Source organism: Lacerta agilis, chromosome 4 (genome assembly GCF_009819535.1).
Source record: "Lacerta agilis isolate rLacAgi1 chromosome 4, rLacAgi1.pri, whole genome shotgun sequence".
NCBI classification, from domain to species: domain Eukaryota; kingdom Metazoa; phylum Chordata; class Lepidosauria; order Squamata; family Lacertidae; genus Lacerta; species Lacerta agilis.
Window position 1 is genome coordinate 30,404,945 of NC_046315.1, and position 23,355 is coordinate 30,428,299.

At 39.4% G+C, this 23,355-nt stretch overlaps 1 protein-coding gene across 2 annotated transcripts; it reads left to right on the forward strand.

The window, feature by feature from the left end:
* Positions 1-2,768: 2,768 nt before the first annotated feature.
* Positions 2,769-21,506, forward strand: DRD3 (dopamine receptor D3). Of its 2 annotated transcripts, XM_033146543.1 has the most exons (7): positions 2,769-2,807; positions 8,112-8,408; positions 16,017-16,129; positions 17,735-17,877; positions 18,205-18,395; positions 20,089-20,431; positions 20,895-21,506. In XM_033146543.1, exons 2-7 carry the CDS (start codon positions 8,124-8,126, stop codon positions 21,089-21,091), a joined length of 1,272 nt encoding a protein of 423 aa, XP_033002434.1. In that variant the 5' UTR covers positions 2,769-2,807; positions 8,112-8,123; the 3' UTR covers positions 21,092-21,506. The 2 variants fall into 2 exon arrangements, with proteins under 2 accessions (XP_033002434.1, XP_033002435.1); XM_033146544.1 differs by lacking the exon at positions 2,769-2,807 and having other exon boundaries at positions 8,066-8,408; positions 20,092-20,431.
* Positions 21,507-23,355: the final 1,849 nt, after the last annotated feature.

Consider the following 23,355-nt stretch of genomic DNA (forward strand, 5'->3'; position numbering starts at 1 on the left):
AGACACACCCCATCTGCAATCCAGAATTCAGCTTCAACAGTCTAGCATCTGATACCCCAAAGTGTAAGATGGCTTTAAATGTTTATCCATTATTGTTTCAGATATACCAATTTGTTTCAGTTTCTAGCTTTCATTATCTTTCCCTTTCTGGCATGTAACCTAAAAGCAATAGCTACTTTTTAGCCAATAATTATATTTTCAATCCATGGACTCAGCTAGGCTGGTACAGAAAAAGTGATTTATATCCATTGTATGTGTGATATAAGATTGTCCCACCAGATGGTGACGTGTAGTCCCGTTTTCCTCCCTACCTGTTTTCCCTGTTTAAATTTACAAGGCTTTAAACTGAAACGCTTCTTTGATGTGTCTAGATCCAGCCTAGATCTAACTGATTCTTAATTGCACGTAAGAGCTTTCTGCCCAATCCATTTTATCATAATAAATGTACATTGGCTATTCATTTGTTACACTCACTCCATACGTGCTTCTGCTACAATGACTTTCTGAGTATTGGATGCATATTTTGTACCAGGAAAATGTAATGCCTTTCTTGGATAATACACCAATACAATTATAATTGTCCACAGATGTTCCAGGCACTTACAAAGTTTTATGTGTAACACCATTAATGATGAGTTCCATGCCCTTGCTGTTTTGAGAACTTCTAAATTTAAATTAAAAAGAAAAAAACCATCTAAATTTTGCTTTTAATTTTTAAAGTGGCACAGAGCAGTGGAAAACTTCCCTCCCATAGTGCTCCATCTAATCAATCCTTTCTTCCCCCACCCACTTTATTTTTATGAGACTCTGGTGGCTGTGCATCCTCTGTGTCTCATGTAAGGGTGCACATAGATTCATATTTTAAAATGAAAAGCGAACAGTATGATGGGTCTGAAATCCCCTGAGCAAAACAATCCCCCCCATCACATTACATGGGGATTGGATATTATGTCATCAGCACCTTGGGTTAGAGCTTGATGGTTGTGAGAGAAACACACACACACACATATCCATAAAAGTCATAGTGTGCTGGTATGAGGCTACATGTAGGGTGAAGTATCACATGCAATTTAATCATGGAAAGAAATTTTTCAGGAGGTCTTTGCTCTTTCATAAACTGTTCTGAAATTTAAAAGCAAATTCTTCAATCAAATCATCCTAAAGTTATATTTTGAATGTACAATGAATGAATGAATAACATAGCCATATGAAATTATAGCCTGACATTCAGATAAGAAAAAAATTATCTTGCATTCACAGGTTAGGCTTATTATTATTATTATTATTATTATTATTATTATTATTATTATGTGCTCCATAGCATGCTACCTTATACTGATATAGACTATGAGTCCATCTGGCTCATATTGTCTGTGAATAGTTATCCAGCATTTTAGGCAGGAATATTTCCTAGCCGTACCTGGAGATGGTGGGGATTGAACCTGGAACCTTTCACATACAAACTACATGCTCTACCACACAGCATCATTAATATTAAATCTCTGGCCTCAATAGTTGTTAAGATTTTACAAATAGCGTTTTTCTCAGTGAGGCCATCTCCCTTTAAAATACCATGGAAAATAATCTGAATCATGCTTGGTTAGCATGAAGAACTGATTCAGAATCCATAAGAGTTCAGAATCTTCATTGGATTCACACCTGAGCCTACCTTAGTATGATTTTAGCCTGTGGTCCCAAGCAGTCTGTAAAAACTAAACCTAATGTTCAGTTAGTAGACGACTCCTCAATTTAACTATTCTCCCCACCTCCAAGAACACTTAATGTTTTGAATTTGTATTCTGCATGACATTCTACCTAATGGATTTTGAAATTGCCAACACATGGATAGCACGAATAAGACAAAGGCGACAGACATTCAGCTTAAGCTTTCAAGATATCTGAGAGGCACAGACTGGCAGGGAAAGAAAGCAGTATGTAAGAGAGGCTGATAAAGTTAGAGGAAAGGCAGAGAGGTGATGCTGTAGAACTGGAATATGAAGGGGGGGGGAGAGGAGGTAGGGAGCAGCAGCTTATTCTATCAGCACCAAGGACAGAGACACCAAGCAGCTGGTCTTTGAGATCTTCAGAAAGCCATATGGGAAAACGTATGGATATAAATCAGGTCCTAAGTGATATAAAGACTTGTTAGATCACTGTCCTACATCTCTGAGGCAAATATGGAAGATTTTTTTCTTGTTTTCTTACATAGTTGCGATGTCTCGGGAAGGGCAAAGTTTGAGTCCCCTGGGGCATATGGCTGCAGAGCCACATGAATCTAACATGTTCTCTATATCCTTCCAGAGCTGAATCAGACGGACGACGGTAAGTAATTGTTTTCCACTTTTGCATTTTAATTTTGTCTTGTAAGATTTCCTGCTTTTAACCTTTGCAAATCTTTTAAAACACTTAACAGCCTGAAAGAAATCCCATATGCATAAGAAGAAGAATAAACCTGTCAAGGCTATAAACTACCTATGGTTCAAGGGGGGGGGTTGTATTCTGTGCATTATCACCTGGAGGACAGGATAGTGAGAGCTTGTTCTTTTTAACGTTTTCTCTTTCATAATCTAGTAAAGATTGTTCATTTTAAATGCCCTCCTCCCTCTATAAGACTTTTTAAAAAGGTGTGTGGAAAGGAGGTTGATGTTTTTCACTTGCTATAACTGGCAAAGTAGCTCTTGGCAATCCTGGGATAATTTTGTCTTGTGTCCCTTCACTTCAATGCAGCAGTTAGAAAGGCTGTCGGTTTGAAAGTCCTGTATATATTAAAAGTGAGTTTTCTAAGAAGAAAGCCCTGCCCCAACAAAGTAAGTCATATTGAAAGAATGGTGCTAATGTTTTAAGGTTGGCACTGTAATTAAAATAGTTTGAGGGATTTGATTATCTAGCATACCAGAATGTTGAAATTCAGAATTATTACAATGAGCAAACACAGACTTAAGGATGCATTTGTACATGTGCACAGACATGTACATACATGCATGTACACATGTATATGTGACCACACACATTTTTCAAGCTGTATATATAATATCACATGACCTAAAACACTGACCTTTGAGGAAATTGTTTTGCCCTTGAAACAGATGCACAAACCTCTGTAATTGAAAGGAAGTGAAAGGATGAAAGTCATAAAAATGGAGCTATAAAGGAGAATAGGTGAAGTAGATTGAGAATGACCTATTAAGGGAAAGGAGGGTGGAAAAGAAAATAGGGGAGTTTCAGAAAAATACAGATACAGGTATGATCCCAAATGATTGTGATTATAATGATGAAGGTTAGTAAGCTTTTAAGTTGTACCACTAAGTTTTTAGTTCTGAAGCTTGCTCTCATTTTGGCACAGTTATCCAATAAAAACACATTTGGAATCCATTTGGGTTCTATTGATTGTTTTTGGAACCAGCAAATGGGAATTATACCTGATAACTGGGAATATGATTACAGCCATTGTCACTCAGTAATTACTTTTGATGCCAAGGCTAGTTGCTATAAAGTGCATCGGGCACATGGTTGTTTCAATGAACAGAGCTCACAGCAGAATCTTACATAGTGTGAATAATTAGGAATTTCATTTGAGGTTTGCACTGTAAGCAGACACCAGAATAAGTTTTATGTGTTGTTTCAGACTACTATTTTGACAAGCCATTTCAGTCAAAGATCAGGCTACACATGCATATTTAAGCACAGTGAAAGGAAAATTGATTATTGCAATGCCAGGTGTTGACTTCCGTGTCTGAAAATAACCAACACTAAACATAGTTTTCATAATATGCTTAACAAAACATGGTCAGTGGAGACCATTAATACATTCAGCTGTGTACACCAAGTGATGAGATTTCAATAGATATGTAAGCATGTATGTGAATCAAATCTTAGAAATGTGGAAGGAAAGGCAATATGAAAAGTTATACAGTCCAGTCTCTTGTACTGTGCTATGTCCTTCAAACCAAAGCCATTATAACAGATCAGGAGATATACAAAAATGCAGCCTATAATAAGATTGCAGCAAGGAAGAAAACGTTAGCAGCAAACTCAGATGACTTAAGATGCAACCCCCAATCTCTGAGTGCTGAAATGTTTCAGGGGTCCCAGTGTATAAATTGGGTTTCCTTGGAATTAAGGGCATTTGAGACTTACGGTGTTTCTATGACATACAGTTTATCTACACATATATGCAAGTGCAGCATGTGATGCAGGGCTTACAGCATCAACACTCCAGCAGATCTTGTTCCCCCATTAAGTATTGAGTAGAGCACTGAAGTCATAGCTTTGGATTCTCTTAGAGTGCAAATTAGGCCCCTGTGTCTTTCCAGCTCGTTTCTTTTAATTCTCTTTCACACATACACACACACTAATGACACCACCTCCAGCCAGAGATTGACGAGGAAGGGCATGCCACCTTTAGCTAATTGATTTCTGTGACAACCCATTGCCCAATTTTTATTACAAAGCAGATACTGAACAGACCGGCCAGGTTACTTACCTAAGGAAGTGATTTGACTATTTCAGTGATCTGCTTATCTGCAAAAATCCCATCATAAAAGCACAGGCTCAGAGGGGACCCCAACATTTAGCCTAACTCCAAACTTCTTACAATATTGTATGCAGTTAAAGGTAAAGGACTCCTGACAATTAAGTACAGTCACGAATTACTCTGGGGTTGCGGCACTCATCTCGCTTTATTGGCCAAGGGAGCCAGCATACAGCTTCTGGGTTATGTGGCCAGCATGACTAAGCCGCTTCTGGTGAACCAGAGCAATGCACGGAAATACCGTTTACCTTCCCAATGGAGCAGTACCTATTTATCTACTTGCACTTGACGTGCTTTCGAACTGCTAGGTTGGCAGGAGCTGGGACCGAGCAATGGGAGCTTGCTCCATCACAGGGATTCAAACCACTGACCTTCCAATTGGCAAGCCCTTGGCTCAGTGGTTTAGACCACAGCACCACCCAAGTCCCGTATGCAGTGAAGGAAGCAGTTATTTTTTTCTGAATGTGTTTGAAGCATCTCCAATCCAGCATTCGTGATTAAAGAATATTAAATATTTTTTAGAAGTGATCCCTGAAATAACACTCTATAAACCTGCACATATCAGCCCACATTTTTCTCTCTCTAAGGAAGGATTTTCCCCAAACCACAAGCATTGCTACCATCATGCTGAGTTGCTTTATCTCTTTCACCTCCCCAAAGAAAAGTCCTGCCTTTCTTAAGCTTGATCAAGCAAAAGGTTTGGCTTTGAGGGATGCATTATTCAAGCTCTTCTTCAGTGTCCATATTGGCAATCCCTAGCCTAGAATATATCAACACCCTGTCCTTAATCCTTCTGCCCAGGGGATATCATATAAAAATAATCTGTAATTTTTATTTATTTATTTATTTATAAATATTTATATACCACTGAATTATAAAAATATATCACAGCAGGTTACAGCAGTATAAAAACATAAAACCAAACAATAAAATCACAAAAAGTTAAAAGCAAGTTAAAAACAAAAAGAAATTAAAAGCAAACATCAGTAGAACATTATGGAGGATGTACTCTTAACTGCCTGCATAACCCTGGCAGTATAGAATAGTTTTCAGCAGGCATTTAAAAGTTGGCACAGAAGGTGCCCACTGAATTTCTGTTGGAAGGGTGTTCCACAGAACCAGGCCTATGACTCTAAAGGTTTGATTTCTTATTGTTGTCAAACGAGCCTCACCAACTGGGAGAAAGGATTCCAGTTCAATTATATTCTATGTTGCCAACAGGAAGTATATCAAATTACCTCTAATTATCTCCAGAACAGGCACAAGCAGGTTAAGCTTCTTTCACTCTGAAGTCCATGTGTCTCATTCATGCCCTGGAGGGAAAAATTGTGAGAAAGGGATTCATTGGCTTGTATCTTGAAAATGCCCAGAAAAAGGCCAAATAGTGGAAGACAGGAGTGCCTGGCGTGCTCTGGTCCATGGGGCCACGAAGAGTTGGACACGACTAAACAACTAAACAACTAAACAACAACAAAGCATTGCCACAGTAGTCTTACTCATACAGTAAAAGCAGAGGCTCAACTTGCTGTATCAGAAAAGTATCTGCTTGATAGTGGGTTGACAGTAACATCTTTGCCTGGTGCCTAAAAGGTGATAATGATGGTGCCAGTGAGAGCACTCCACAGTCAGGGAGTCACCACTACAAAGGCCAATTCCTGTGTTGCTACCCTCTGCACCTCCCTTGAAGGGAAAACACAAAAGGCAGGCATCAGAGGATGGACTCTGGGGCCAGGGAGGTTTGTGCAGAGAGAGGCAGTCCATAAGATACTTGTGTCCTAAGGCAACTAAGGCTTTACAGGTCAAAATCAGGAATTTGACTTGAGCCCAGAAACGACTCAGCAGCCAATGCAGTCAGGCCAGGATTGGTATTACATGATCTGACCTTCTACTTCCCATCTACAATCTGGACACCGAATTCTGCACCAGCTGCAGTTACCAAACTGTCTTCAAAGGCAGACCCACCTATAATGCATTGCAGTAATCTAATGGAGTTGCAGCTGAATTACATACACTCAGAAAGATAGGATTTAGCAATGGCTATGGGTTCTACTGAGATACATGTATTCTGTATTGCGCTCTGTATGGATCCAACTCATGTCCCACATTGTCATGCTAGACATGCCCCAAGGCTTTCATGTACATCACTGATATCATCACTGGTGCAATAAAGACCAGATAACCTTCTGGATGACCAGAAAAAGTAACAAGAACGGCCAAATCTGCAGGTTGCATGCTGCGCAGTGCAGAAAGGTCCCTGGACTAGTGTTATATAGCCTAATATAACAAGAGACCCAATGTAATGACCCAATTTCATCTGATGCTCATCATAAAAGTTCTATGGAATTCTGATGCAAAGTTCCAGAGGGGCAGCTATTTTGTGGAATTGCCTTGAAACTGAGTCACTAAAAATAGCCATCAGTACCTCTGGAAAAGTCATATCAAAGCTAAATGGAGCATAATGGGTTTCAGAGAACCATCAGAAGTTGATTGGGAATGAGAGACTTTGAACACCCTGCAGTGGGCCTCCTGCTGTATACAGTACTACTTTGTATCAGGCGAGTTCAATGGTGCAGGAACTGTGCCTCTTTCTCTACTTGGAACTACTCAGCACTGTGTAGGAATGCTAATAATCAAGTAGATTTTTGTCAGAACTTTAAATTTAAATTCCCTCAAGAAAAAGCAGCAAGTATTCGATTTTAATTGTAGTTCAGTCCAGAACTAAGATTGACTTTACGGGATCCAGCCCAGTAAAGGAAACTGGTTTCTCAGCAAATCATTGTTGAGAATGAACAGCTAATGAGGAATCTGTGGACAGTTTTTGCTAAAGCAAAGGTGATAACATCACCCATATCAATGCCCACAGATTAATTTTTCAATGTGAATTCCACATGGTTCTTTCAGGAAGATCAGGTTCCTCACATTATACCACTGCATGGTATTGAAAGGTAGTTGTATGAAATATAGTACAGTTGCCCAGGGCACTGATCTCCAGTTGGCACTGAGCAACCTGCTGGACTCTCTAAGTAAATATCCCATAGCCAGTTATAACATTGCCAGTAACTGTTTGCTCCAGGCCTCAGAGTTTGTACCAAAGAAAGGAGCAAAAATTGTTCTTTCACTGTGTGCTTTCACCTTCCCTCATTTCTCATATGATCACTTGGGTATGATGGTGATTGTGCTTCTTTGTGGCTGGTATGTGAAAAGTACATCTGGGGTGGTAAGACACACTGAAAATACAATCTGCACAGGAATGTTTGTGTTGAATGTGGCCACCCTTTTTCTATTTCCTTTGTATTGGGTGGGTGTTAGAGAAAGGAAGAGTAGGAATACTTTGGAACCTAGCCAGTACTGGACCACAACTTTCATTTAAAGCACCCCAATGCTTTTCCTGGCACTATTAAACAACTATAATCCCCCCCAATTGTATTTCATTGGCACTGAGCACTCTTACAAATGAATGACTGTTATAGGGTTTCACTCATAGTAAGTGGCATAATTTGGCCAGTGATATGAAAATATAAACAGATTCTCTGTTCTTTGTGCACCACACCAATGTTCATCCGGCATCTTTCTTTTTCAGATCTTCCATCCCATGATGACACCCTTCAGCAGAATCACTAGCAATCCCAATTCTACGGTATCAGTCCCATACTGGCAAGATAACTCCACAGAACCTGGATCACCACAGTCTCATGGCTACTATGCACTCTGTTACTGCATCTTGATCTTGGCCATCGTTTTTGGGAATGTCCTAGTCTGCCTGGCCGTGTTGAGGGAACGTAGCCTGCAAACTACCACCAACTACCTTGTGGTGAGCCTGGCAGTAGCAGACCTGCTTGTGGCCACTTTGGTGATGCCATGGGTAGTATACCTAGAGGTCAGTATCCTTTAGGCTGCCAGTCCTATGGCATTCTTTTTTCTTTCTTTTTTAGTATTTGTGCATGATTAATATACTCTCAAATTTTGTCATCCTTTTAGAACTATACAAAACAGTAAACACCCAGAGCTATGGTCTATATTGTTTCTTCCTCCACCCTTAAATTGTGCAATTATTGTATAATTCTGCAGGTTATCACATGGGTCCAAACTGATCTAACAAAGAGGGCTCTGGGACCTAACTTGATGATACATTAAACTGGTAAATTACCAGAAAAGGTGGACATTGGATTATGAATAAGTCACTGTTTCAACCCAAATACCTTACATATTTTTACAGAATCAGCATGAGGAACCTCTTCGTTGCACACATGTGATGGACGCCGAGTGTTCTCTGCTTCTTCTACTTTTATAATTTAATCATAAAAGAAAAATGTCACCCAGGTCTTGCAGAAAAAGTGAATAATAGAGGAGTATCCATTGTTCCTGCCAACCTAGCAGTTCGAAAGCACGTCAAAGTGCAAGTAGATAAATAGGTACCGCTCCGGCAGGAAGGTGAACGGTGTTTCCGTGTGCTGCTCTGTTTTGCCAGAAGTGGCTTAGTCATGCTGGCCACATGACCTGGAAGCTGCCTGCGGACAAACGCCGGCTCCCTCGGCCAGTAAAGCGAGATGAGCACTGCAACCCCAGAGTCGTCTGCGACTGGACTTAACGGTCAGGGGTCCCTTTACCTTTATCAATTGTTAGATTTGTGCTGCTAAGTACAAATATCCATGTGCATTTTCATGACTATGCATTGTTGGTGCAGAAACATATATTTTTAACAGAGTTAAGTTTACAAACATTTAACTGTTTATTAATGAAACTTTCTTTAAATAGATCCCAAAAGTCCTATCCTGTCCACAGATCTGGACTTATATGATCCAAGAAGGGGACAGCAAATACTAATATAGGCACAATCTGAACAGAAGCACCGCCTTCACTGCAGTCTCAGTGCTCACAGACATTCTGTGCAATAAGATAATTCAGATATTTTGTTGTTGCTGCTGCTGCTGCTGCTGCTGCTTGCTAGCTGATTTTAAGATGGGTTTTTAATTAATTTTAGAAGCTAAGGTGACACAAATAAATAAATAAAAACACACATATTCCACATGTACTACAGAGCTGTTGCCCTCCCACAGTGCAGACTTTTCTGCACTTGGAAAAGCAGTTTCTCTTACAAATATATGCCTCCACACACTGCTTGCATTTAAGGGACTGGGGTGACAGAATTATGCTTTGGATAGCAAAGGCAAGAATACCCAGCTGGAATACTGATGTTCCTTCTTGAAGGGTGTATTTGACATCACTTGTCCACATGCCCTTGATGAAAATGTCTTCAGCTAATTGCCAATAGCTTTTCTCCAGACCATGAATATTCCAGCCCATTAAGTAGCACATTCTGCCCTAGAATCCAAGAGAATAGTACCCATGCATTAATGTCTGTGGCTGACAACGGATGGAGATTGAGAGTATTTGTCCAGAGAACTCAGGGTCGTAAGACAATAGTTAAAACAGTGAACCAAAAAGTGAACCATGCAGTTTTGCCATGTTATCCGCACCTGCAATAACTCATGTAATAAATCTGATTTGTTTTAAGAATAATCCTAATTAGTCCATTTTAAACAGGGGTGAGTAACGGTTAAGGATCTCGGATGACAACCATGCTTGGCTGCACCTACAAAAATTAAGCATTTCATATAGCAATCTGTAGAACACTTCTGGGGGCAGTCAAGGTGTCAAATGGTCTGCCAGTTCTCCCAGATGAGATAATAATGTCACTGTGGGATTCGTCACTTAAAAAATAAAATAAAAACCTATTATGGCTGTAAGAATAACCTTTCTGTAATTTATCTCATGGAATAAATGCCACTCTTTCAAATATGGCATATATAACAAATCTCATGTTTAAAAGCTAAAAGAAAATTGATTAAGCCAATCTTCCTATCAATTAAGTGTTCAAGCCTCCCAGCTAATTCTATGTATTTGGTAGTTCTGCTGTGAATGATTCAAATCCAGATACTGGTATGCATTTTCCTAAATGTGGTATAGGCTAAAAATGAAAAGGGCTGACATACATTTGAATTAAGCTAACTGGTTTTTTTAAAAAAAAATATGTTACTTTGTTGAGCTACTAAGACCTAATCACAGGCCTTCTTTGCTTTCAATACTATGGATGCCAGGCAGCAATCTACTTTGGATTCTTCACCAACATTTGCCTTTCCCACAGATTTTATCCTTAGTACACCTAATGAGGTTGGTTTCTTATGCAGCCTGAGGAAATATCTATATGACCAACATATCCCAGGATATGTTGGTCATATAGGGCCAACTGGGTGAAACCATAGTACTAAAAATCAGTGCTCAGGAATGTCCCTGCAAATAGTTTTCAACCAACCAGCACAACACCATTTCCATAGGTGCCTACCATATCTCTAGGCAATACATCTCTGACAATGCAGAGCTGAAAACAAATGGAGGCAAACAAATTAGTGGATTTCCACTTACTACTGCTGCACAATGGTTTGGAGCTTCTATCATCTGGCAATATCACTCTTCACTCAGTAACAGATCAAGCATTTCTCTTTTCAATGATGCATTGACTTAATTGCTTTCTGAAGAAATTTAGGTAGAATGCTCAGTCCATTAAAAGTATCTGTTTTAGGAAGATATAGCTGAATGCCTTGGGATACAATCCTAAACACACTTTCATGGAAGTAAATTCCATTAAAATAATTATATATAATGAAGGCAAAAATAGCTGAGATAATGAAAAAATAAATTAGGTCTCTAATCTGATTTTCAGCTGTCAGTAATTGTATTGGCTTCAGTGGAATTGCTGAAACCTGCATTGATGTAAATAAGACTGGATTTCTGCCCATTCTTTTAAAATCTGGTGGGTTCCTCCTTTATGCTTGCATTCTTCATTTGTTTATTCATTGCACTTTATCACACACTTCCTTCAAGGAACTCATAATGGCTCTACCCTCTTCTTTTCACCACAACTCTGTGAAGAGAGACAGTGACTGGCGTATAGCTATTCAACAAACTTCATGGCTGAAAGGGATTTAAACTTGGGTCCCTCACCTTTAGTCTCACCCTAACCACTATACTTCACTGGTTTTATATGCATCCACTGTAATCTGAACATGCTACCCTCAGACAAAGATGCCTCTATCTACCAATTAGCTGGAAATGCAAGTAGGCAGAATGCTATCAAGCTTAGGTCCCGCTTGAAGGTCTGCTGTAGGCATTTGCTTGGCAGGATGGTGGGATCAATGGGCCTCTGATCTGATCTAGCAGGGCTCTTCTTGTGTTCTTAGGCCATTCAGGGAAAAGAGATGTTTCAGATGACAGGTGACTAATTCTCAGGAACACCTATATTTCTGTTCAACACACTAGTTCTACCTATGTCGCTTTATGTTACAAGCAATAGACAGCAAAATCCTATAAATGTCTACTCGAAGTAAGTCTCATTGAGTTCAGTGGAGCCGGTTGGTAGGCATCCATCTGTCTCAGGAGACAATGGAGGAATGTGCCTTTTTGGGTGGGAGGGGGGGAATCAAACCGTTAGAGAGTTATAGCAATTGCTGTGGCTGTAGAGACCAATATGGGAGAGACATCCTTTCTTGCAGCTGGGACAGATGAAGGCACCCAGTTGCACCATGGTGTTTCTTCACTCTATGGTTGTCCCAGTGGTCATTCCTCCTCTGGATACTACTGTGGATACTTAGTGGAGCTTACTCCCAGGTTAATGGGTGTAAGATTGCAGCCTAAATAGATTTATGCATTAGCTGTGCATTTTGAAGGTGTGTATCTTTTTGTGGCAATAAAATTAGATTATTTGCAAAAATTAAAATTAGATTATTTACATTTAAGCTTTTATGATAATCCTACCTTGCACACAAATTGGCTGAATTTAATATACAGTTCCTGCATGACAGATTCTAATGTAGTGCTTTTGAATAAGTGTTCCAAAAGACCAATTTATGCAGTAGATTCAAAATGTTTTATTAGAAATTGGGGGGGTTTTAAGTTTGGTTTTAATTGCTTTTGATGGAATTTTTTCTTCATTTTAACTTGTTTCATTTATTATTCGACTGAATGTTATTCATTTAGTGACCTAGAAGTAGAGGTGTGCACACAAGAGACTAAATTGTAGTATTTACCTATCAAATGCTGTTTGGATGCAAAAAAAAAAAAAAGAGTCTGGACTTTTGTTGTATATATCAAAACAGGAAATTTCCGCCCTTTTATGTGCATCTGAAACAAATCTCTCTGCCTAATAACAGCCTTGTGCCTCTCTGTTGGAAAGCGTGCATGAAACAGAACAATAATGAATAATGATGAGTAAATCAAACCTAGGGCTATAGAATTATGAAGGGCAGCTGAACAGATGCTGCCTGTTTCAGCCACTCATTAGCATTTAGTGTTTTTATTACTATTGAAAAATCAGTAACAGGCAGAGTGATCTCTCATTTTGGCACTTCCACAGATCTTAAAGCAAGCACAACTCCCATGGTTTTTACTAGCATTTTGTAGTTTAAATTGCCTTTAATTAGGTATTTTCTCAGCTCAGGAACACTCTTTCGGTCTGAGTGCTACATGCTGAATGGCTTCTCATGCACAATACTGAGGTAAATATCACCATGATCTAGAGAAGCCTTTTCAGTGGTATCCTCTCTCACAGCTTCCAACTTCACAGAGCAGATAGCGTATTTAAGAGGCAAGAGAAGGCCAGCACCCTGCCAGCCTTATTCAAAAGATTTATATCCTGCCTTTCAGGACAGGTGTCCTCACATAAATAGCCTTATTTCACATAAAATCATTTATGTGAGTCTACCATTACACCATTTTAAAATGAGCAGCAAAAATGTCAGTAAGACACAGCAATTAATGGGAAAAAAGTGGATTGAAATAAAAGCATCTGAGAAAGGGACCATCCATATTTCATGGTGGGTTAATGGGAAATTAAGAATGGTCTTCCTTTGTGAAGTTTCTCTGCTGTGAGACACCCCCTAGCAAAAGGTTTGGAAGAAAGGAAGGAAATCAGCAACCCAAGAAATCACAAGTTTATGAAGTTAGCAATACCAAATATCTACAAAGCCTCTGAGAGAGTGGGAAGAATTTACAGAGCCCACCTTGATAGAGTGCATAGTTATATACATAGCATAAGGAGAATGCAAGGAAGTGATCTCTAAGTAGACTATGGTTTTATGATAACACATTTGGTGCAAAACAAGTATTTGACTTGAGGCCTACCAGAATCTATTATGGCTGCTTGACTAGGCCTGGCTTGCTGTAGAAGGGGAATGTGGAAGCTAAATAAAACCCTTTGGAACTTATGCAGAAACACATGAAGTAAATTTATAATTATTATGCAGTACATGGCTGGCAAGAACAGGAAGAGGTATTTTCCCTTGCTCCCTCACACAGCCCACAGCAGACCAGGGAACAACTGTGGTTTAGAGGTTTCATACAGCATTGATAATTTCATATATTCAATATGGGTTTGCTTGTATTTTGATGTATGTTTACCCTGTCATGCCGCAGGACGGCTAACAATAAAACAAAGTAAAATGCAATAAAACATATAAAATACTAAGAAACTGTGGCAGTGGCCCAAATAAATGTGATAATGTGTGCCCCTGTAAATCCTTGAGTGTGCTTCTAATAGAGAAGTTATGGTAGCCTGTTACTTTATGAAACTGATGATTTTGCAAGTTGCCCCCCCCCCCCGCCATTGGAGCAGAAACACAGCTAATATGTGAATCACAAAGATACAGCTCAAAGCTAGAACATAAGCTGCTACATGGTGCAAATGGCTACACATAGCACAAGTTCCAAAATGTAACAGAACACAGTGGGAATCAGAACTTAATCAGCAGAAATTGCCAGTGCTTATTGCGCATGTGTATTAAACATGAAATGAGGTAATGATGTATATAATTGGTGACAATTGAAATGCTTTGTTTGAAATTTTATAAATATCACTGCCTGGACCACCGGGCGGGGTTGCAGTTTTGCAGAGCGATCCGACTGTAACCTATTGCTTTGCAATAAACAACGTTGGACTCCTAAGTTTTATTGGTGTAAACTCAGGAGATAAGCTATTTTCTGGCTTACAACAAAACAATAAAACAGCAGATGAGGAACCACAATAAAAACGAAAAGACAAACAACTCAATTAAAAATAATAGCAGATTAGGCAATTAAAAGGAGACAGATATCATAAAAAGTCATTTAGCCTCAGAGAACAGAATGGCCTTTATCCATTGTCTAAAAGTTGGTGAAGAAGGCACCAGACTTTTTATTCTATTTTTTAAAAACCTATTGATATCCCACTTTTTCAAGATCTCAAGGTGGATAACAAAAATTCAGCAAAATAGCCAATACAAAATTAACCATAAAAGTACACATGAAAACAATTCATAATGCTTGCTTGAGCAGCCATACTTTTAACTAAAGGTTACCAACATAGGAGCCAGCCAAATATCATGGAGCAGGGAATTTCAAAGCCAGGATGCAACCACAGAAAAGAAGGCCTGGCCTCACATTTCCATGGGGGATAAAGTTCCAATGAGGAAAAGCCTCCATGGCTAATTAATTCTCAGGCAGCCTAATAATACTGGCCTAATAAGTTCTCTGGTTCCAAATATATCCAGGGACCGAATTCCACTGTTTGTGTGCCACTGCTGAAGAGACCTTTTCAGTATCCTTTCAGAGCCCAGGAGGTGGGGGACAACAACAAAAGCCTCCGGAACAGATCTTAATTGGTGGGCAGGTTCATGAGGGAAAAGATGGTCTTTTAGATACCCAGGTCATGGTAATTTAAAAGACCAATACCAGAACTTTGAATTGTGCCCCAAAACAAACTGACAACCTGAGAAGTTTGTTTTGTTTTGTTTTGTTTTTGGATTAGCATTACATGCTCTCTTGTAGTTGGCCCCATGTAATAATCTGGCTGCTGCATTTTGCACCAGTTACAGTTTTTGATCATTTTTGAGATGCAGGTCCACATGCAATGTATTACAGTAACGTAGACTGGGTAAATAGACCATGAATAATTGAGTGAACACAGCTGCTGAATCAGCTAAATTTCCCTCTCAGTGCACTGCTACCTCAATGAAAATATGTTTCCTGCTCCTACTAGTAAGTAAGGGAGGGAGCATATTTAGTGTTCCTAATGGCATATTTAGTGTCATTTCCACTAATGTGTTGATTTCCCTGGACCTGCAAGGATGAACTTGAATGATTATTTGTAGGGTTTGATGCTTCAGTTATTTTGTGATGGAATTAAATATATATATATATATATATCCCGGTGAACATAGTTAACATATCCCCACATCCATTCCCCACTTTCTAGATTTGTGTCTAGAGCAGCATTTAATTCTCAAAGGCAGGGCTAACTGCAAGAGGATATATGGGTTGAATCCTAGGAGCCACACAACTTTCCTTTATGAACAAGTCCATATAAAACAATTCCACAATTCTAATGGGAAGGAGCAACTGCAGTGTATTAGTATTCAGTGCAATGCAATAGTGACATTTTGTGGTTGATATTTAGGTGATGGGAGGAGTCTGGAATTTCAGCCGTGTTTGCTGTGACATATTTGTTACTATGGACGTGATGATGTGCACAGCCAGCATTTTAAATCTCTGTGCTATCAGCATTGACAGGTAAGAACAAAAGAGCACAACAGTAACCTGTGGTAGAAATGGGAGATTTTCAGGTGGGTTAAGACAGGGAAGTGGGTTGAATGTTATGTTAGGGATTTATGTAGAAAAACCATTATGCCACATATGTGCGTGCCACGTAATACGTCCGAGAATTGTGCCACATATGATAGTTGTTATGTATGTGTCAGACATTAGATTTCCAATCTGTCTTTGTTAGCAAAGTAAACTCGGGGAATCATTTGAGTAACCATAAAGTTAAACAGATGTGATAGCAAACTATGGCCTGGTTTGTACATCATGGTAAGCCATGGCATATCAGAACCGTCCAAACGTGCTGAATGAATCCCAGAGTTCCCTCCTCCTTAAACCACAGCTGTCAACTTTCCCATTTTTTTAAGGGAAATTCCCTTATTCCAAATAGGATTCCTCACAAGAAAAGGGAAAAGTTGACAGCTATGCCTTAAACACAATCTGTACCTATGGTTGGTCCTATGGTTACATATTACGGTTAAGGAGAAGAGACATTAACCACAATCCCCGCCTTGGACAACACCCTAAAAACCTTGGCTTAGCTGTCATGTCATGCTGTGCTAAAAAGACAGGGGGCAGATAGCAAAGTGGGTGCAAGCTCATCTCTGGGAACTAACAATTTCATGCAGTCCTGTTAACACATAACTTGGCTTAACATGATGTGTGAATTAGGCCTATACATGTGTTACATGAAAACACATATAATGGAGCCTCAACCTTTTTTTACACTCACTTAAATGGAGTGGGGAGGGAAACAAAAGATTTCTGCACCGGCCATTTTTATTCCACCCAGTCATGCATTTGAAACCCAGTGATGGCACCAGAAAAAGGGGGGGGCACAGAAGGAGCAAAGTATATTTCGGGGGCGGGGGGCAACTGCATTCCATATGTTAAGATCTCTGACAGAAAAATAACAGTATATGTTAATGACAGGAGTTCAGCAGTGTGAGGAATGAGCTTCTTTGATGGGGTGAACTTGCCCCCCCCCCCCCAGTGCTGCCCATGCTGAAACCACACAAAGGAAGAAAACAAATGATTGTGATTTTGAGCAGGCAAATGGGAAAAGATTAATAATTCCTTTTCTAGGCATTGTACCTTCACTCAAAATCATGGCCTCCAGCGGCTGCTTTTCATTAACAAAAAACTCAGGGCTTCATTACACATGGCCACATCCTCTGATGCGCGCGCGCACACACACACACACACACGTGCAGAAAGCTAGTAGAAATCTCCTCTTGTCATGATTGTCTATGTCTTTGATTCACTGCCTCTTCTTACCATTAACAGATACTGACTTACCTGACTCTTTTTTTCAATCTCTTTTCCACATTGCTTGCCTTTTTTCATCTCTGGCTATTACAACTGAATTGTATTTCACTTTTCTCATCTTTCATTTTGCATCATTGTATTTATTCTGTTTTCCCTTCCCTTCTTTTACTTTCTTCCCCTCTGAATGCAACTTTGTCTTCTCTTCCTCTGTTTCTGAATTCCCTTCCCTTCCCTTCCCTATACATTTCTTGTACAACAACTCCTCCGTCTTCATCACCCTTGCTTTGGAGTTGGTTCCCTTTGCAGATACACTGCAGTGGTTATGCCTGTTCATTATCAGTACAGCACAGGGCCCAGCTCTTGCCGAAGAGTGTCCATTATGATAGCAATGGTCTGGTTGTTGGCATTTGCCGTTTCCTGCCCTCTTCTCTTTGGCTTCAACACCACAGGTAAATGCAGTAACAATACCTTGAAGCACAGGCTTTGTACACAAACATGGGGCCTCATACGGCTTATGGCTTTAAGAACTCAGCTTCCCCCTTTTTCCAAGAACAAGGTGGAAAAGCCATCTTACTTCTGTCAACTGTGGAAGATATTAAAATGGCTACTGGAAAAATTTTCAGCCTCCAAACTACATTTTTTTAGATCTTACTAGTTTGTAGAAACAGAAACATTGTATTTGTTCTAAGAACCATACCTTTATTTTGCACACACAAAAAAAATATGTAGCATGAAAGTTACTCTACCTTCTCTTTTCTATGTGCCTTTTCACTCAGGTGATCCAAATATTTGTTCCATATCCAATCCCAACTTTGTTATCTACTCCTCTGTGGTGTCATTTTATCTTCCGTTTTTGGTGACCCTGCTGCTCTACATCCGGATTTACATGGTGCTGAGGCAGAGACAAAGGAAGCGAATCCTCACCAGACAAAGCAGCCACAGTGGTAAAACCTGCTACAAACAACAGGTATGAGCCACAAATAAAAAGGCTTTATTTAGAAAGGGCCTTAACTGTCATCTTCTATATAGTACGCCTGTAGGGTTCTCCTGGAGCCCAGAAGGGATGAAATAGAAACAGCCCTATCGACTTGCAACAGTCCTATGTAGGCCTCATTTCTACACCTCCTGTGCCTCTTCCTCATAGTAGTCTGCTCAGCTCCCATAGACTACTGCAGCTGTTGTTTCCTTGCAGCTGTTGTTAAGACTACAGCTCCCACCTGGAGGTACCACATGGGCTGCTTTTGGCCTTCTGCAATGCATTCCCTCTGCCTAACCTCATGTCCTACTTGTGGTCTTTCCATAGGCCTCTGGCAGGACACTAGTAAAACTTTAGTCAGACCCAGAATCACCCTTTTTGTGTTCTAAGAATGGAAAGAGTTTCTTAATTTCTTCCTCTCTGGCTATTTATTTTAGTCAGACTCACCCCTCAGTTGGAATAGTTGCTTTTCCCCACCCCACCCTGCTCAATGGGCAATAAGACATGGGCATCTCTGGTCAGAAAAAAACTTTGCAGGGTTTTGAATATGCAAAGCCAATTTGAGCATAGCATTAGCAGAAGGGCGGCTGAAAGTGTAGGCAATAGATAGATCTATCAGTGTTCATATCAGCTATTTCCAGCCCTACTGGAACGATTCACTTATGTGGTAACAAGCACTAGTGAAATAAATTACTTGCCTTTGAACTGCTAATTTTATTCCTTACTTTTGGGAACAAGTATTTTATTTACTAGTTTCAGGTTCATAGACCTAAATGGCATTAATAAGGTAACAAAAATCTCTGTTGGGAACACAGAATGTCATCAGGACTGCTGCAGCAATTGCAACCTTGGGCAATAAAAGCTACAAGAGATGATGGATCCACTTTAGTGGTTAGTTTTTGTTATGAATAAAGTTTCTAACTGCTAATTTCAGTGGAAACACACATTATTTAAAGCACCGGTATTTTAAATATCAGATATACTGCCCCTACCCTGAGGAAGAAATTACATGTACAATCTGCAACACTCTATGAGTTAAGTTAAATATCAGTTTTATACTAACTAGCAGCCAAACAGTGCGATAATAGAGGGTGTAGAGTGTCGAACTAGAACTGAGGAAATTCAGATTTAAAATCCCACTCAGCCATGAAGCTCACTGGACAAACTTGGGCCAGTCACAATTTCTTGTATGTAACCTCACCAGGTTGTTATGAAGATAAAATTGTGAAGGGGTAAGCCAAGTCTGCTGCTTTGAGCTCTTTTGAGGAAAAAGCAAGAAATAAATAAGGTTTTGTTTGTTATACTATCTATTTTTGTGTTTTTATATTGTAAACCGCCCTGTGATCTTCAGATTACACTTTGGGGTGTGTGTGTGTGTGTGTGTGTGTGTGTGTGTGTGTGTGTGTGTGTGAGAGAGAGAGAGAGAGAGAGAGAGAGAGAGAGAGAGAGAGAGAGAGAGAGAGAGATTTATAACAGGTCAGTGGAACCGTACAAGTTTTGCATACCAAAGGTCTCAGGATCAGTCCCAGATAAGGCTGGGGGAAATTTCTGCCTGAAACGCGAGAGATGTTTATAGTCAGTGTCAACAATATTATGCTAAAATGACCAGTGTTCTGGCTTGGTCTAAGGCAGCTCCCCATCTTTCTAAGTGGTTCCTGATTCTTGTTGGCCTCTTGTTTTTCAGCAACATACAGAAAGGAAAGCTTTGCACAAGAAGCTTCCCAGTGCACTCTTGTGTTGTTTGCAGCTAAAGAGTTCAGGCCAAAGGCTGCCTGCTGAAAAGAAGCCCCTGACACCCACAGAACTGCAGCAATATTGCAGCTTCTGCCATGAAGTTTCCATCTCCAGTACAGGGGATAGAGAGGTTGTTGGTCTAAAGGTGAGGACAAAAGTCAAGGAACAAAGTTTAGAAGTACGCAAACTTAACAATGGCAAAACAGCAACCTCTTTGAAGCTACCATCTCAGCAGCATCGGATAATACAGCTCAGAGAGAGGAAAGCCACACAAATGCTAGCTATTGTTCTTGGTAAGTAGAGGCATTTCTGCTCCTTTTTAAGAACGGACTGTGCAAGAACGAGGACCCAACTAAATATTATACGGCAGACATATATAACAGGTTTGAGGTTTTGTTTTGTGTTTTAACAAAAGCAGCTGCAGCAGGCTACAAATTTGGTTGGAGGAACCACACTGAATAAGAATGCTTTTAAAAAATTACACTTAAAAAGCTTGTTGTCTACAGTTTCAATGTAAATCTACATTTTGCTTTAAAATATTTCTCTTCTACTTTCTTTCCTCCTTTATCATTATTTCCACGTGGCTAAATGGCCAAGAGACTCTCAAATATGTTTTTTTAGTTATGTGTGAGGATGCCCTGAAAATAATGGAAAGAACTATGAATTGGCTCTCAAGTGGGCAGATTGAGCATGTTTTGTGTCCAGAGTTAAGCACTTCTGAGCCAAAGTGATATCTCATTTTCTTTCTCATTCTAGGGACTTTCATAGTCTGCTGGCTGCCATTCTTTTTGACACACATACTGAATACTCATTGCAAAGCTTGCCACATCTCCCCGGAGTTGTACAGTGCTACCACATGGCTGGGATATGTCAACAGTGCTCTCAACCCTGTCATCTACACCACCTTCAACAATGAGTTCCGTAAAGCTTTCCTCAAGATCCTGAATTGCTGAAAACTGTGTGGGTGCTGCAGATAAACACACCTGAGTGGATTTTCTCAATCGACAGTGAGGAAAAAACAACACGGGACCCACTTTAGCATCGTTTTTTTCTTTAGCAGCTACTGTGAGAAATACTTTTCACAATAGCAAAATCCATCTTTTCTGTGTTAGGCACTGGTGCAGAAAGAACCATGAAATTACTTTAAAGTTTTGCATCCATGAGAAGCACACATTATGAGACTGTCTGAATAGTTCCAGGATGCAGCATTATTGTGCCAAAGGACACTTTGAAAGGAAATAAACTGTATGACTCCTTCTACCATAGATACCTCCAAGTAGCATATATTTGACTATGAACAGTTCTGAAGAGATTCCTATGAGGAGAGGTCAGGAGCAGGAACATCTGGTGTATTTGCACTCAGTGTTTGAAGTACTGTATAGCACAGTCATTAGCTGCACATAGCCAACTGTGACTTACAAAGCAAATGTGAGTTCACACAGTACAAAAAGTTGAGATCTGTGCACTACTATTTATCTAAACATATCACACTGGCCAGTATAACACATGCAAGGATTATTTGGAGTTAACTGGTTTAACACACCGAAATAACAGCTAAAAATGTAAGTAATTATATTTCAGTACTATAAATAATTGAAATATATATAGTAGATAATGCCAGACACAGTAAAAAGAACAGCTTTACCAACACACAGCAAATAAAACAAATGTTCTAGATTTACGCTAATACATTTAAAAAAATCATTGTATATTCTTGGACTCTTTCCAACATTCACTTTACTTGGAAATAAGTCCCAAGTTTTTCCAGTGTTACTTCCATGGATTAACAATACAACATGTTTATTCCGAAGTATGTTTTGCTGTGTTTGATAAGCCATGTAAACGTGAATAGGATTGCAGCCTCAAGATTTAAGGCTCTGCACAAATATCTGTTTGAAAGGTGGCATATAAATATTTTAAAACAGAGTATAAGTCTTCAAGACAGTTTACAAACAAAAGATTAAAAAATACAGTATCAACAACCAACAAAGCTTCTAAAAAACCTCTTCCAACAACTTTAATAACACATCATTCATAAAACATCCACTTCATGATGCAAAACAAGAATTCCACAAGACCACCAATTAGCAGAAAAAAGATGGAAAAGAGATTTCCCAGTCAAAGAAGGTGCTACCCTATGTAAGAGTTTCAGAAAGACTGGAGCATGACAGCATTCTCGATATTTGCTAGCCCATATGCTAGCGTTATATAGTTTCAATTGAAGTGGAGTTTCCCAGTTACTGTGAATTTGATTATATTGGTAGTAGTTTTCAGGTTGAAAACAGGTATGCTACATGTTTAGAGTTGTAGAGAAAAAGTGGTTTCAGGGAAACTGGCAAAGTATTCACTTTTTCAACAAAAGCTATTTTGTTGTATGAAGACCGAAAGGGGTATTTATCCCACAAGCACAAAATGAAAGGGTTTCCATGAAAGTGCTCAGTGGATCTGCAGCAAAATTCAAAAACGTTTATGACATTTGAGAAGTACAGATCTGATTTGATTTAACAAAAGTATCACATGAATCTTGGAATGCCAATTCTAAACTCTTAAAATTCTTCTTAGTTCTTTAGTCCTAGCCCAAGACTGACCTGGTTCTTTGTGACATCAGAGCAGCTAAGTCAAATTGCATCCTGAGTGGCCATAACATATTCACTTGAAAGACAAGCATCAAAACAGCTCAAGAAATTGGAGCTGACTTGACAGCCTATCAAGGAATAACATCAAAAGATGCAGGACAGGTGAGAAGATCAGCTCCTAAAGAAACTGCAAGAATTAAAAAGTCCAAGAAGGGCATGGAGAAGAATGTAAATACAGCTCATTCACTGTTGGGGCTTTTACTAGCAGGTGTGGACTTGGTCTACAGCTGCACATTCTACACAAGCAATGCTTTTTACATTTACCAAGGCTCTGATCCTGGTTTGCAGTCCATGTTTTTGAACTTTAATAATGCTTTCTATCCACACAGCAAATTAAATTCACAGAAGGCAGCAAATACCCCTTAACCATTTTTAATAAATAGATACAGAACCAAGCTTAAAGTTAATATATTTTCCAACCTGTCTCCTGTTATATTTGATTTCATTCTTATAACATTTGGATATATTGTTGCACATATACCCAATCTCTGAGTGCTAAAAGATTCTGGGGGTTTCAGCCCCTGGTTCATGTTTCATTTTTGGAATGAGGCATAGCAGAGACTGCGGTGTCTCTATGATCG